This window comes from Acanthochromis polyacanthus, chromosome 9, assembly GCF_021347895.1.
Source record: "Acanthochromis polyacanthus isolate Apoly-LR-REF ecotype Palm Island chromosome 9, KAUST_Apoly_ChrSc, whole genome shotgun sequence".
NCBI lineage: Eukaryota > Metazoa > Chordata > Actinopteri > Pomacentridae > Acanthochromis > Acanthochromis polyacanthus.
Genome location: NC_067121.1, coordinates 39,552,974 through 39,568,335, shown reverse-complemented (window position 1 = coordinate 39,568,335; position 15,362 = coordinate 39,552,974). Strand labels below are relative to the sequence as shown.

At 39.2% G+C, this 15,362-nt stretch overlaps 1 protein-coding gene across 3 annotated transcripts in view; it reads right to left on the bottom strand.

The window, feature by feature from the left end:
* Positions 1-7,681: 7,681 nt before the first annotated feature.
* LOC110962021 (microtubule cross-linking factor 1) overlaps positions 7,682-15,362 on the bottom strand; it is a 99,586-nt gene continuing 91,905 nt past the window's right edge. For 2 of the 3 annotated variants that reach the window (XM_051952953.1, XM_051952954.1), the window contains one exon: positions 7,682-9,528. In XM_051952953.1, the coding sequence (XP_051808913.1) occupies positions 9,325-9,528 (204 nt within the window). In that variant the 3' untranslated portion in view covers positions 7,682-9,324. The remainder of the gene's footprint in view (positions 9,529-15,362) is intronic. The other variant, XM_051952955.1, reaches the window with a different exon arrangement.

Below are 15,362 nucleotides of genomic sequence, written 5' to 3'. Positions count from 1 at the left end.
AATGTGCTCCTTAATAGACAAATCAATTAAAATCTTAGATATTTAAAAGAAGGTATTTGTTGACCGTTTCTTGTTAAATATTTTCCAGACAGTAAAGAACATACATTTAGCTTTGTCTGCATGTTTTTTGCACAAAACTAAGAACAAATAAATGACATCCCCCCCCCCCCCCCCCCCCAACTGTCACTCCACTCTTCAGCTCATAAGACGATGGATCTGCTTGTTTAAGAAAAAAAAAAAACCTGCTTTCTTTTAGCGTTTGAATCGTTTAAATCCATGTTACAGAGCGTTTGCATCAGGAACACACCTGTCTATCCTTTCAGTGAGCTCAGATCAGATTCACCGCCTCTACATCGACCTTCGCTGTTCAGAACCGTCAGACATCAGCTACAGAACTCCACAAATCACAGCAGAAACAGAAAACGAACCGTTTGTCTCGTCTGTTTAGTGGAACTCACACAGATCTGAGAAACATGAGGTGAAGCCGCCGGAAACGATCTGACAGAAAGCGACGCTGCTGCTGCATTATTCATCAGAGCCGGAGAGCAAAATGTGGCTCTTTTTATCTTTTTCAATCACAGTTAAATGTCAGAGCAAATATTCAAACACAGATTCATTTTCACAGACCTACACAGTTTAACTCAGCCGACATCAAAACCCGCCCGTCACCGCTGGTCTGGAGGAGGAAAAACTCTTTTCTGTCGAGTATTCTCTCAGAATTTTACAGTGAAATTAGATTTTGTTTGGATTTATTCATGGGTCAGCATTTTCTGGCTTTCAGATCATTTGTGCCACACAATCAAAGACTCAGAGAGGTTCTATTATAGTTAGAAGAACAACTTTTATTTTTTAGATGAGTCCTGTCAGTGTCACAACAATCTCTGGATCAATAGAGATTAAACGTCCAGCGACCTCTTTGACGACTCATTTATCGTTCTTAGTTAATTGGAGCAGTTTGAGGCGACTTTGAGAGTCACAGATGCAACAGACAATGTGAGGATGTCAGATTTTGTGGATAGCAGAGGTTAGTTTCAGGTACAGGAATAGAAAATATTCTGAAATCAAAATCTTCTTAGCGATCCAACAACAAATGCTTCGTTTTTACTTTGGTTTCTGTACTTTGTGTGTAGAAGACAGATGTAACTCAACTGTGATTTCATCTGTTGCTTCTGGACTAAAGTCTGGAAGTCTGGAGTTTGGAATTTGTTTCATTGAGACCAAACAGAACAAGCGAAGGGTGGATCTGACGGAAAACTTAAGGAAATGCCAACACAGTAGCCTTCCTCCAAGTTGGACCATAATTTACTAGCAAGCAAGCATCCATCCATCCTCTATACACCGCTTTATCCTCACTAGGGTCATGGGGGGTGCTGGAGTCTATCCCAGCTGACTCGGGTGAAGGCAGGGGACACCCTGGACAGGTCACCAGTCTGTCACAGGGCTACATATACAGACACACAATCACACTCACATTCACACCTACGGACAGTTTAGAGTAACCAATTAACCTCAGCATGTTTTTGGACTGTGGGAGGAAGCCGGAGTACCCGGAGAAAACCCACGCATGCACAGGGAGAACATGCAAACTCCATGCAGAAAGATCCCAGGCCCAGGCCGGGATTTGAACCGGGGATCTTCTTGCTGCAAGGAAAAAGTGCTAACCAGTACTCCACTGTGCAGCCCCCAGAGGCAAGCCCAAGCAAGCAAGTTTATTTATGCAGCACATTTCAACACAGCCTGTCCTCAAAAGAAAAATGACCACATAGATCGTCTGTACACGCCCGTATTACGACCGCATGTTACGTTTTGACGTTTCCGACCTCTAGCGGTTGAGTAAATATCGACACTCTGGTGTGTCAGCTGAAACGTCACCATGAACAAAGTTTTAACTAACACTATCCCTGTCCCTAACCTTAACCATAACCCTGCTGGGAAAGTGAGAAAAAAGCCGTTTCGCGACGGAAAAGCCGTTTCGCGAATTAAATCCCGTAATGCGTTCGTTCTCCCCGTAGGGGCGCAAACGTTCATACGACTGCACAGGTCGTATTCCGGTGCACGGTGCAAACGACCGATGCGGTTGTATGAATTTGAGGACTTCTTGTTTCAACAAGGCGATTCAAAGTTCTTCACAAAGACATTGAAACAGAAGATGAAAACACAATTGAAAAAATAAAACCTAAAAGAACTTCATACTGCATTAAAAGAAACTGAAAACCGGCAACTGAGACCATAAATTCATGAGAAAAATGTTTACTGAGGCAGCAAACCAAGTGAGAAGCACGACACTCTTTCCTCACGGCGCTCCAACGACTGGACTCTACTCTCATCCATAAGCAACTCACCACCGCCGTACAGCTGCAGAAGCAACAGAAGTCAGAGACAAACGTCCTCTGATCAAATCTACAGAACCACAAAGAGCTGCTGGTGAACTCCAGAAACACACCACACACTGTCTGAAGAACCAGGACGCTCAGCTCCACATCATCACACACAGCGACACTCCCACACCACAACAGCAGCGGCCTTCGTTCACAGAAAACAAAAAAATAAATCACTGTTCTCTGCCAGGACTCACCCAGCAGGCCGCAGAAGTTTGAACAGGTTTACTCAGGTGTGGATGGGTCTGAAGCTGCTACTAAAAAAAGGTTTTATTGGTCCAGGTGTGGCTCAATCAGCTGATGGCCCTCGGCTCCTGAACACCTGGTGTCTGATTGGTTCTTACCACAGTCTGGATTCTAACAGTTGTCAAACAGGACTGTCAGCTGTGGAACAATCTGACTTCTGCACAACGCAACTGATGGTCCCAGCCCCAATAAGGGCGAGAAATTCTACTAATGATCCTTGATAAGACAAACAATTCCAGGTTCTACCTCATGAAGTTCATCCAGAGAATGCCAAGAGTGTTCAAAGCAGGAATTAACGCAAAGAATCTAAAATATAAAACATGTTCTGACTTATTTCACACTTTTTTGTTTACTACATGTGTGTTCATTGATAGTTTTCATTTTATTGGACAAGGAGATGAAATAATAGAAAGAAATTACACAAAACTACACATTATAAGATTCAAATGTGCCCACATATATATATGGGGTAAAATTTTACATATCTCTATAAATATCTACATTTTATGCTTTAAATTTATGCTCTCAAATTTTTAAGCAAATCTGAGATCGTCGAGGAGAAAACGTTTGATGATCTGAGACTGAATGACCCAAACCTGGTGAGGTTTAAGCTGTACTGAGATGATTCTAGCAGAAAATAGTCCTGAAATCTGTTCAGACCGAAGCGAAACTCCTCTGTGATCGGCCGTAAACTGAGTTAAAGACGTCAGAAATCTCCGTTTGATCACAAACTTTACACATGAAATGAAGAAATCCAATAAAGGACTGAAATCTGCTGGTAGTCATAAAAGTTTCAGTGGAAAACATGAACGCTTTGAGCTCCAGCGGTTTGATTCAACACATCAGAGGGTAAAAGCTAAAAGCTGCTTCACCTCCAGTAAACAAGCAGCAGCAGAGGTTTCATCAGGTTTTCTCCTCATGAACTGGAAGCAGCAACATGTTAACTTTAAACCGGAGCCGTCCTGACTCTGGACTGAGCTCAGGTTTGACTTTGTCTCCTCAGAGGTCACGTCACATTAAAGCAGCGACTTCACGGCTGCTGTGAATTATTCAGCAGCGGTCGGTTTCTCTCCGGGCCGATGAAAGTAAAAGCAGAGCATCTTCTCTGACCCACTCAGTGCCATCAGCAGCATTAATTATTCATCTTTAGAACTCGGTGAAAGCTAGACGGACGACTCTCTGCCTCTTTACGACTCCCCCTCAGCCAGTAAAAGCCTGCAGCTTCCAGTAACACTTCCAGGGATTTAATTCTTTGTTTTGCTGCTCGGATGTGAAAACTGGAGTCGAGAAACCCGGAGATTTTTGTAGCATTTTTTAGCAGCAACACGCTCACTAACCTGCAGCACCTTTAACACTTAGATCAGGGGTCTAACTCATTCTAATCCAGGTTCCACGTTCAGCCCGGTTTGATCTCCAGTGACCAGTAAAACCACAGCAGAATAACCACAACTCCTAACGGTTCCTTTGATTTAGTGCCAAAAAGGTTCACATTTAATGAGTCATCTTTTTACAAAACATTATGAACAACCTGAAATTTCTGAAGAAAAATACATTAAATTTCATCAGCATTCATCCTCAGTTTATCATTTCCTCATTACAACTTCCAGATCACAGAGTGTCTACAAAGGAACACAACATTTAGTCACCTGGAACTGAACCATGGAGGATTTACTGGAGGATCAAAACCACAAAAAAAGACAAAAAACACAAAAACAAGACAAAATATTGCAAAAATGAGACACAAAATGACAAAAACAAGACAAAAAAATGACAAAAAATGAGACAAACGACACAAAACAAAATGAAAAAGAGACAAAATTTGATTTAAAAGATACAAAGTGACAAAAAATGGACAAAAACAAGACCAAAAATTACACAAATTTGCCAAAATTGAGGTGAAAAACCCCCCAAAACAACAACAACAACAACAAATAGACAAACAACACAAGCGGGACAAAAAACACAAAATGACACACACACACAATGAGTAAAATGAGACAGAAAACACAATCAGGACAAAAATGAGACACAAAATGACAAAAAAGGAGGCAAACGACACAAAACAAAACAAAAAAGAGACAAAAAATTTGAATAAAAAGTTACAAAGCAACAAAAAGTGGACAAAAACAAGACAAAAAATTACACACATGAGACAAAATTGACAAAAAAACCCCCAAAACAACAACAACACAAAAGTAGACAAACAACACAAGCGGGACAAAAATCATGAAATGACAAAATGACAAACTAACAGAATAACACAAGCTTTTACAGCAGAAATATTTAATGAATATGTTTCCAATGGAGTCTAACGTCTATAAACATTTATAATAAAACATAATTTATATCATTATCTGTCCATCCATCCATCCATCCATCCATCCATCCATCCATCCATCCATCTGTGTTTACCTGGAGGTCTTTATCGTCATCTTCAGTCCAGATGTGGAGTCATTCCAGATGTTTTAAAGGAGAAACTGAGCACTTAAAGAATCCTGACCAGAAACCAAAGTCAGAATTCTGTAACTCCAGAGATGGAGGTCGTTTTAGGAACCAGATCGGAAGCAGAAACTGTGGAGGAAAAACCTGTGAGACTGTTTATAACAGTGGGCTCAGAAGTGGTCTGAAAATGAAAAACTGTTGGAAATTTTAAGTTCAATTTACTTTTTATGGTTTCCTTTAAATATTAATGTGAAGACTGTTAATATTTTCTGACACTTTGTGGAATAAATGACTCAATTATTAATTAATAAAAACAACTATTTTGCAGATACATAAAACACAAAAGCAGCAGTTTGACTTTCTCCCATCTACCTCCACTGTTCATTCTAAATAAATATAAAATAAACCAAAAATTGTCGCACATCTCGCTACGAAACGAGTAAAACACTCGTTTATTTTATCAGATTTTCTGCAGCCCTTCGGGTCAGCTGACAGCACAGCTCTCTGTCTTGCGTGACAAGCCGGGAACACGAGTAAGGTGGCACATGTATGACCGTGATGCAAGAGGATTTGAGTTGCGGGGACGACGCAATCTTCTTATTTACGTGGTGTGTGTGTCTGTCCTCCCTGACCCACTGTAATCCTGCAGTCTGCATGTAATCCACACACACACACACACACGCACACACACACACACACACACACACACACGCACGCACGCACACACACACACATCAGCGTCTGCCAAGAACACACACTCAGGTCTAATGAAAGCGCGACTAATGTACGACGAGCTGACATTTATCGAAAACACACTCATGTTTATCACCACATCTACACCCCCTGTCAAAAGTTTTAGGACACTTTCTCATTCAAATAAAGTAGAACCTGTCCTACAACTTTTGACAGGGGGTGTATCTACCAAATTTGGTACACATATGCAGCACATCAGGCTGAACAAAAAAGTCAGTGACAGCCACATTCCAAACCCAACAGGAAGTGAGCTATTTTGCGTTGAATGTCAGATTTTGCCCATTTTTCATTTTTTTCTAGAGCAAACTCCTCCTAGGGGGAAACTCCAATTCACCTCAAATTGGGCCAGTACATACAGGAGGCCTTAATGATCCAAAGTTATTAAAATCTTTTTCCAAAGTCAAAGGGTGTGTCCGTGGCGGCCTCTGGAATTTTGATCCTTCTCCATGAAATTTCAAATGCTGTGTAAATGCCCTGAACATGCTCCAATCTGCCTGAAACTTTACATGTATGATCAGAGTCCTGCCCTGATCACATCCATGTGATGAAATACACCCCCTGTCAAAAGTTGTAGGACAGGTTCTACTTTATTTGAATGAGACAGTGTCCTAAAACTTACGTACAGACGACGACACGTAGACTTGTTTTCTGTTGTTTTGTTTCTCACTTTTGTCATATTGTGTCTCGTTTTCTCGTTTTTGTGATATTTTGTCTTATCTTTTTTGTCTCATTTTTTATCGTTTTGTGTTTCCTTTTTGTCTCGCTTGTGTATTTTGTTTTGTTTTTGTCATTTTGTGTTTCGTTTAATTCATTGTTTCGTGTGTTGTTTTTGTCGTTTTACGTTTTTTGTCTCACTTGAGTCGTTTGTCTATTTTTTGTCACTTTTTTCTCACTTTTGTCATTTTATGTCTCATTTTGCTATTTTTTGTCTCGCTTTTCTCGTTTTGTCTTTTTTTGTCACGCTTGCTTCATTTGTCTCATTTTTTTTGTCATTTTGTTTCTCGCTTGTGTCATTTTTGTAATATAAAGTTTTGTTTTTGTTGTTTTTTGTCTGACTTCTGTTGCTTTGTTCTTGCTTGTGTTCTTGTCATTTTATACGTTTTGCTTGTCGTTTTGAGCATCGTTTGTCTCATTTTGTGTTTTTTTTGTCTTGGTTGTGTTGTCTACTTTTTGACATTATTTTTTCTTGCTTTTGTCATTTTTTATTCTGTTTGTGTCATTCGTTTGTCCATTTGTTTTGTCGAATTTGTCGTCTTTTTGTTTTGTTTCGGGTTGTTTGGCTCATTTTTTTAATATTTTGCTTTGTTTTTTTTCTTTTTTGTATGACGTTTGAAGCTTGTCTCATTTTTTTCATTTTGTTTCCTTTTGTTCTCACTTGAGTCATTTATTTTTTTGTTACTTTGTTTCTCGCTCTTCTTGTTTAAAGTCTCATTTTTTCATTTTTTGTCCCGTTTTTGTTGTTTTGTCTTTTTTGTATCTCATTTGCATCATTTGTTTCATTTTTTGTCATTTTGTTTCTCGCTTGTGTCGTCTTGTGTCATTTTTGTAATATTTAGTTTTGTTTTTTGTCTGACTTTTGTCGTTTTGTTCTCACTTGTGTTCTTGTCATTTTACATTTTGCTTGTTGTTTTGAGCATCGTTTTACTCGTTTTGTGTTTTTTTTGTGTTGTGTCTTTACTTCTTTGTCATTTTGTTTCTTGCTTTTGTCATTTTTTTGTCCAGTTTGTGTCATTTGCCTAATTTTTTTTGTCTCATTTCTGTTGTTTGTCCATTTTTAAAAAGCAAAAAAGTAGATTTTTTATTTGCAGTCTCTTTTTTGCTCTGTTATGAGCTGACAAACACATGAACAGCACAGCAGGGGATCTTGTAAATACACATTCATGTTTATTACCATTTACTATGTACAGACGACTACACATCCGTTTTTGACGTAGACTTCTCGTTTAAAACATTCATTTTTTGTTGCTCATATCCAATAGTAACAACTGTACAAAGACAGCCCGGTAGGTACAATAATTGACTTAAAAACGCTCGGATGCAAATCATGTGACAACAAAAACAAACAGCTCTTCTCTTTTCTCCTCCAAACAGCCGAGCTGAGCGACCACGACGGACTAGAGCTGGTATGTACATGCACTAAAGTGCTAGTGTTCAAAAGGCATGCAGATATTTCACTCATATTCGTACAACTGCCTTCCAATTATGCATAAGGTTTGTTCTACCGAGCCCCACATTCGTCCCGACGGAAAAAGAAACCAGCATCAGAAATGACATCATGTGTCTCCGCTTCGGACCTGGGGAAGCAGAAGTTGTCGTGTGTTTTTCTGTTGTTGTTGTTTGTGTTGTTTTTCTTCTCCTTGACACTAAAAAGAAAAGTTAAGCTTGAAGGCGGCGAGAAAAAAAAGTGGAAAAAAGAACAACGCTGTAAAAAACAACAACACATGAACTGATCTGAACAGAGCGAATAAAAGTGTAAACATGTAAACCAATGAGAGAAAGGTGCAAACCAGGGGTGTCCAACATGAGGCCCGTGGGCCAAAAGTGGTCCTCCAGAGGGTCCAATCCGGTCCTCAAAGTGTAAAAATTACAGAGAAGACATTAACTGCAGATTTTAAATTAGTAAAACTATAAATTTAAAATCATTTCTAGACCATGACAAGTTGTTTTGATGATAAAGTAAAATACTAGATTGTTCTTTTGTTGTTTTGCATCTCATTTTTGAAATATTTTGTCTTGCTTTTGTTTTTTGTTTTTTTCAATTTTTTGTCTCCCTTATGTCGTTTGTCCATTTTTTTTTGTTGCTTTGTAACTTTTTTGTCTCACTGTTGTCATTTTGTGTCTCATTTTGTAAAATTTGTTGCTTTTTTGTCTGATGTTTGTCGTTTGTCTCATGTTTTCGTCATTTTGTTTCTAATTTTAGTCATTTTCTGTTTTGTTTTATTCATTGTTTTGTGTCTTGTTTTTCCCACTTTGTGTCATTTTGTAATATTTTTTCTTGTTTTTGTTGTTTCATGTTTTTTTTGTCTGACTTTTGTCGCTGTGATCATAAAGTAAAATCCTTGACTGTTCAGCTCCAGATAACTGTGATCATAACGTGGAGTTGTCGTTATTTAGAGGTTCTGATTTTACTGCAGATCAATTTTGGCTGATTGTATTTGACACTCCTGGTGCAAACGTAGAAATGCAAGAGCTAAAAAAAAAGGTTCAGAATTGTGGCTAAAATATCCACATGTATGCATCAGATACATACGTGTGCATGTTTACAGACGTGTGGGGTGATGAGTAACTCAAGCGTACAGGCACCTCTTATGGAAATGTGTTTTTCGGTGGTTCTACAGTACATTCCAGGTTCTTCTGGTTCCTCGACGGTCAGCTGGTGCTACTGGGTGGACCCCCCGCCTCCAGGCTTCGTCTCTGGGAGTCTCTGGACGGGCAGGGGGAGTTTCTGAGGTACTGGGTCTGTTCAGGCTGAGGTGGAGGAGGGTTAGAGGAGGTAGAGGAGGCCTCACGCCGGCTCCTCGCCCTCCAGGATGGCCCTCCGGTGTCCCGGCGGAGGGAAGGTGAACCTCCTCCTGGAGCCCTCGCTCCACCTGGGGGAGGAGGAAGGGGAGCGGGCGGCCCAGCGCGATGGGGGGCGGCGGTTGGCCGGGCGGGCCGGTCTCAGGAAGCAGGAGTCCAGCGGAGGAGCCACCGGAGAGCGAGGCAGGTCCTGCCAACGACAAGGAGGCGTCAGAGGAGAGGAGAAAACGAGGAGACTGCAGGTCTACCCCAGCAGAGAAAAGAAAAAAACAAGACTCAGAGTGAACGGATGAAATGAGTGAGCGGGGACGGATGAATAAATGATGAGCACAAAAAACAGAAGTGAGGAAAGATGTCAGTGCCCTAGGAACTGTCATGTTTCTGGGAGATAAGTCAGATATCTGATGGTTTTCCTCTAGTTTATCTGATGGTTTTAATGTAGTTTATCTAATGGTTTTAATGTAGTTTATCTGATGGTTTTCCTGTAGTTTATCTGATGGTTTTAATGTAGTTTATCTGATGGTTTTCCTCTAGTTTATCTGATGGTTTTCCTCTAGTTTATCTGATGGTTTTCCTGTAGTTTATCTGATGGTTTTCCTCTAGTTTATCTGATGGTTTTCCTCTAGTTTATCTGATGGTTTTAATGTAGTTTATCTGATGGTTTTAATGTAGTTTATCTGATGGTTTTCCTCTAGTTTATCTGATGGTTTTAATGTAGTTTATCTGATGGTTTTCCTGTAGTTTATCTGATGGTTTTCCTCTAGTTTATCTGATGGTTTTCCTCTAGTTTATCTGATGGTTTTCCTGTAGTTTATCTGATGGTTTTAATGTAGTTTATCTGATGGTTTTAATGTCGTTTATCTGATGGTTTTAATGTAGTTTATCTGATGGTTTTAATGTAGTTTATCTGATGGTTTTCCTCTAGTTTATCTGATGGTTTTCCTCTAGTTTATCTGATGGTTTTCCTCTAGTTTATCTGATGGTTTTCCTCTAGTTTATCTGATGGTTTTCCTCTAGTTTATCTGATGGTTTTCCTCTAGTTTATCTGATGGTTTTAATGTCGTTTATCTGATGGTTTTAATGTCGTTTATCTGATGGTTTTCCTGTAGTTTATCTGATGGTTTTCCTGTAGTTTATCTGATGGTTTTCCTGTAGTTTATCTGATGGTTTTCCTCTAGTTTATCTGATGGTTTTCCTCTAGTTTATCTGATGGTTTTCCTCTAGTTTATCTGATGGTTTTCCTCTAGTTTATCTGATGGTTTTCCTCTAGTTTATCTGATGGTTTTAATGTAGTTTATCTGATGGTTTTCCTGTAGTTTATCTGATGGTTTTAATGTAGTTTATCTGATGGTTTTCCTGTAGTTTATCTGATGGTTTTCCTGTAGTTTATCTGATGGTTTTCCTGTAGTTTATCTGATGGTTTTCCTGTAGTTTATCTGATGGTTTTCCTCTAGTTTATCTGATGGTTTTCCTCTAGTTTATCTGATGGTTTTCCTGTAGTTTATCTGATGGTTTTCCTGTAGTTTATCTGATGGTTTTCCTGTAGTTTCTGTCTAAGTTTCTACACGTGTGATTCCCAATTATTGGAAGTTTTTTAGTTAAACTTGAGTACAATCTAATCCATTACCAAACCCTCTGAACCCAGAAGGTTTAACCTGGAGGCACAAAAATAGCAAAAAAAAAAAAAAAGGTTAAAAATTACAAACACGCATACATATATATGTATGCGTGTCTTTTCTCATTTGTCTCATCTTGTTTTGCTTTGTTTGTTTTGTGTACCGTTTTTGTCGTTGTGTCCTTTTTTGCCACTTTGTAACTTTTTTGTCTATTTTTTTTTCTCTTTTTTGTTTCGTGTCGTTTGTCTCATTTTTTGTCATTTTGTTTTTCATTTCAGTCGTTCTGTGTCTCATTTTTGTAATATTTTGTCTTATTTTTGTTGTTTTTAGTCTTTTCTTTTAAAGTCCCTCTATTATAGATTGACCCGGACAATTTTCGAATCATTTTGGTCAAATTACATGCCATTCTGGACTCATTTTCTGTAATTAAGGATAATTTTCAAATCATTCTGAACAATTTCTGAGCTATTTTGGACAATTTTGTTGTAATTTTCAACAAGTTTTATGTCAGCTTGGATCTTTTCTCGTCATTTTGGATCATTTTTGTGTCTTTGGGATGGTTGTCATGTCATTTTGGACAAATTTCAAGTCATTCTGGATGGGTCCATATATAATTACAGGAACATAGTTGACATTTTAGTGATATCCAGTCATTTTTTATCAATAAGTGATTGTTTCCATAATAAATGATTATGGAATTTGTAAAGACATGATCATAATAAACATAAAAACATTAGTTTTTTTTTTACTTTTAATAAAAATGTAAGCAGATATATCCCATGGACTTCTAAACTCCCTTAGTTATAGACTGATCAAGCTAAAAAAAAAAGTTAAAGGAATTTTTTCACTAAAATGTAAACATAATAAACAAAAATAACTTGAAGCTGAATTAAAAACCAACTAAATAATCTGAAGCTCGTCTGCCTGCTGTCGTACTTCTCACTAACTGGAAGCTTCCATCGGCTCAGGTTAGCGAGAAAACAGCAAAAACCATGAAGCTGCACACTGGATAAAGTAAACAAAACGGTTTAAAAAACAACATATGCAGGTCTTTGCTGAAGTTCATGCTGAGATGAGCTTTATGCATCTGTCCCCTGATGAAAACAGAAGGTGAGGAGAAGAGGAGTGAAAAAGAGCTGGTTTCTCTCAGAATGATGTCAGCTTGAGTGAACGATCACACCACCGGCCTGATTTTAAAAAAAGCTCATCTCCAGGCTGAAGGATGAGGGACGCCAAAAGCTACAATCTAGTTCTGCTAAAAATAGTCAGGCTGCGGTGGCGTGAGAGGATGAACGGGAGGAAAATAACTGGGACGGATGGATGGATGGATGGACGTATGTACGTATGGATGGATGGATGGACGTATGTACATATGTACGTATGGATGGATGGATGGATGGCTGATGGATGGATGGATGGACGGATGGAAGGATGGATGGATGGATGGATGGATGGATGGACGGATGATGATGGATGGATGGACGGACGGATGATGGATGGATGGATGGATGGATGATGGATGGACGTATGTACGTATGGATGGATGGATGGATGGATGATGGATGGATGGATGGACGGATGGAAGGATGGATGGATGATGGATGGATGGATGGATGGATGGATGGATGGATGGATGGACGGATGATGGATGGATGGATGGATGGATGATGGATGGACGGATGAATGGATGGATGGATGGATGGATGGATGATGGATGGATGGATGGATGGACGGATGATGGATGGATGGATGGATGGATGGATGGATGATGGATGGACGGATGAATGGATGGATGGATGGATGGACGGATGGACGTATGGATGGATGGATGGATGATGGATGGATGGATGGACGGATGGATGGATGGATGGATGATGGATGGATGGATGGACAGATGGGCTACACAACCTGCAGGGAGTCCAGATGAGCTGGTGAACAGAACAAAGCACAGACACAATGTCTGCGCTGAGCGTACATCAGTAAACCACTCGTTAAGGACCACAGCTGATGGATCTGACGAGTCTTTTAATGGGTTAAGACAAGGTTTCCTAAGAGACGCTTCAGATCACACAACGCCACAAGACATGCACCAGAGACGTGAACAGGAAGTCAGGAGTGAAAACAGCAAAACTTCACATCAACAACGACTTCTCAGTAGATGCTTTGGCCCTGAAGGAAAAATCCACCTTAAAACACTTTGATACTGTCATAAAAGACAACTGACTGCACTGATTTAATAAAAAAAAAATCCATAAGAGTCACTGATAGAGGTCTAGTTTCAAATAGAGATCGTTGTTACGCAACATTTTCACTAATTAAACTAAAAGATTAGTTGGGATTTAAAAAATGGTTTTAATTGTTTCCTTCTTTAGTGTAAGCAGCTTTGCCTCAGTTTTTGCTCCGGAACAAAGTAACTAGACTTAATACTTAGACTAAAATAAAAGTTTATGTACTAAAGTTTCTGTCCTGAAGGGACCTAAAGTGTCAGTCAGGATATCAGTTATAAACGGCTCAATCTACAGTTGAGGGACTTTTGAACTCCATCCGATATACCTGCATACATTTTTATTCATACACACAGGACACTACTGAGGCTAACAAATTAGCAAGCTAAGAAGAGTGCAACATAATAAAGTAAATGCAAAGCAATCGTGAAAAGATGACACCACTGGGAATATCTGCGTTTTTCCTTGGATGTCACAAAAACCAGGAATAGTTCTAGAAGTAGGATTACAGTGTGGGTCAGTTCACCAGACTTTGTTCAGAGTTTAACTATCTGCTATTTGGGACCAAAAGCTAAGTTGTGTAAAGTACTTCGGCGGAATTTTCAAAATCTGTTTGTTTTCAGACCGGTGATTGTCCACGTTTTCATCCAAATGTCTTACTGAGAAAGCCTATCTATCTATCTATCTATCTATCTATCTATCTATCTTTTTTCATTATTGGTCCTTAAAAAATACAAAAAGAGTGGTAAATATTCTACAAATTGAGCTGTGGGTCCCAAATACCAAATACATGGACTGAATAAAACCTGCAGTGACATCGTACCTGAATTCTGTCTGAACTGACATGGATGGACCCATAAATTATTTAACATCCACTGAAAAATTAACTTCCATGGCCGCCAGCATTTCTGAACACATCAGCAAACACATCACAACCTGTGAACTCAGAGTTTCCAGAAAAAATGCCTTCTTACGAGCTCATGAATGCTACATGTGGACGTAAGTTTAGTAGCTGTACGTCATTATCATTTTGCTATCAGCTGAAATAACGTTCTGGTTTGTCTGTATTCCTTTAAAACAGTTGCGATATATTACGCTGTCAGATAATTTACTGAAGAAAAACTGTGAAGTCTCTCTGAATGGACAATTTAAATCCTCTACTAAATCGGAATGATCTTTTAATGTAACATTCGATGAGTCAGACTCGAACTCGGTTAAACACAACCCCATTTAAAGGCAACAAGACATACAACCTACCTCCATTTCCCCAAGGTTTTTTAAGGTGGAATATTCAATAAAGAGGTCGTCTGGTACTTCTAACAACCAATGCGGAAGTCCCTGAAACCTGCATTCCTTGCAATGCCCAGTAGGGGGCGACTCCTCTAAAGTCAGACTGTATAGAAGTCTATGAGAAAACAATCAAACTTCTCATGTGATTTTCTTCCTCAGTAAACATTTTCCTGATGAGTTCATAGACTCAATGGCTCCTTTCAAACCTCGTTGAACACAACATGGTGTTAATTTGGTAAATTATTGCGCCATTTAGAGTAAAATAGATGATAAAGAAAGGTATGTTTTAGGGTGCGGCTACATTTTACTTAACATGTCCGCAAGTTCTTATCGAGATCCATCGGTTGCTCGTCCTGCTTGGTTTCCAAGATAGTTTTAGCCACATTTCAAACTAGAGGCTTCTAAACAGCAGTCCATAAACCAATGTGGATGTTACAATGGTTATATCCATCTTTTATAAACAGTCTATGCTGCTGTGACTAAAGTGGATGTTCTGTTTGTTGTGCTCCATTTTTGTTGCATCAGATTTGGTAGACCTGTAGTGAAGAATTGCTGGAGCAGATTCAGTTGCAATCACTTCAAAAAGTCTAACTTAGAGGTTTGATTAGGTGGAAGTCGTTTCACCAGATCAATCAATGGCCTAGTGAAGGATAAGAAAAGATACTGCATTCTAAAATGATGCCATGTGGGAGCTCAAGGCTGATCATTTTGGCCTCACGGTTGCAGAACGGCTGCTGATTAAATGTCTTTTCAGGTGGAAATTTCAAAAATTAGCTTCGGGCTTGGCGGGTTAGACCACCGTGGATTTACAGGAACAAAATCAGAAATAGTGAAGAAGAAAAATTAAGTGAACAAAAGTCTGATCTGGGTTTGATCATTCAGTAACCTGGTTC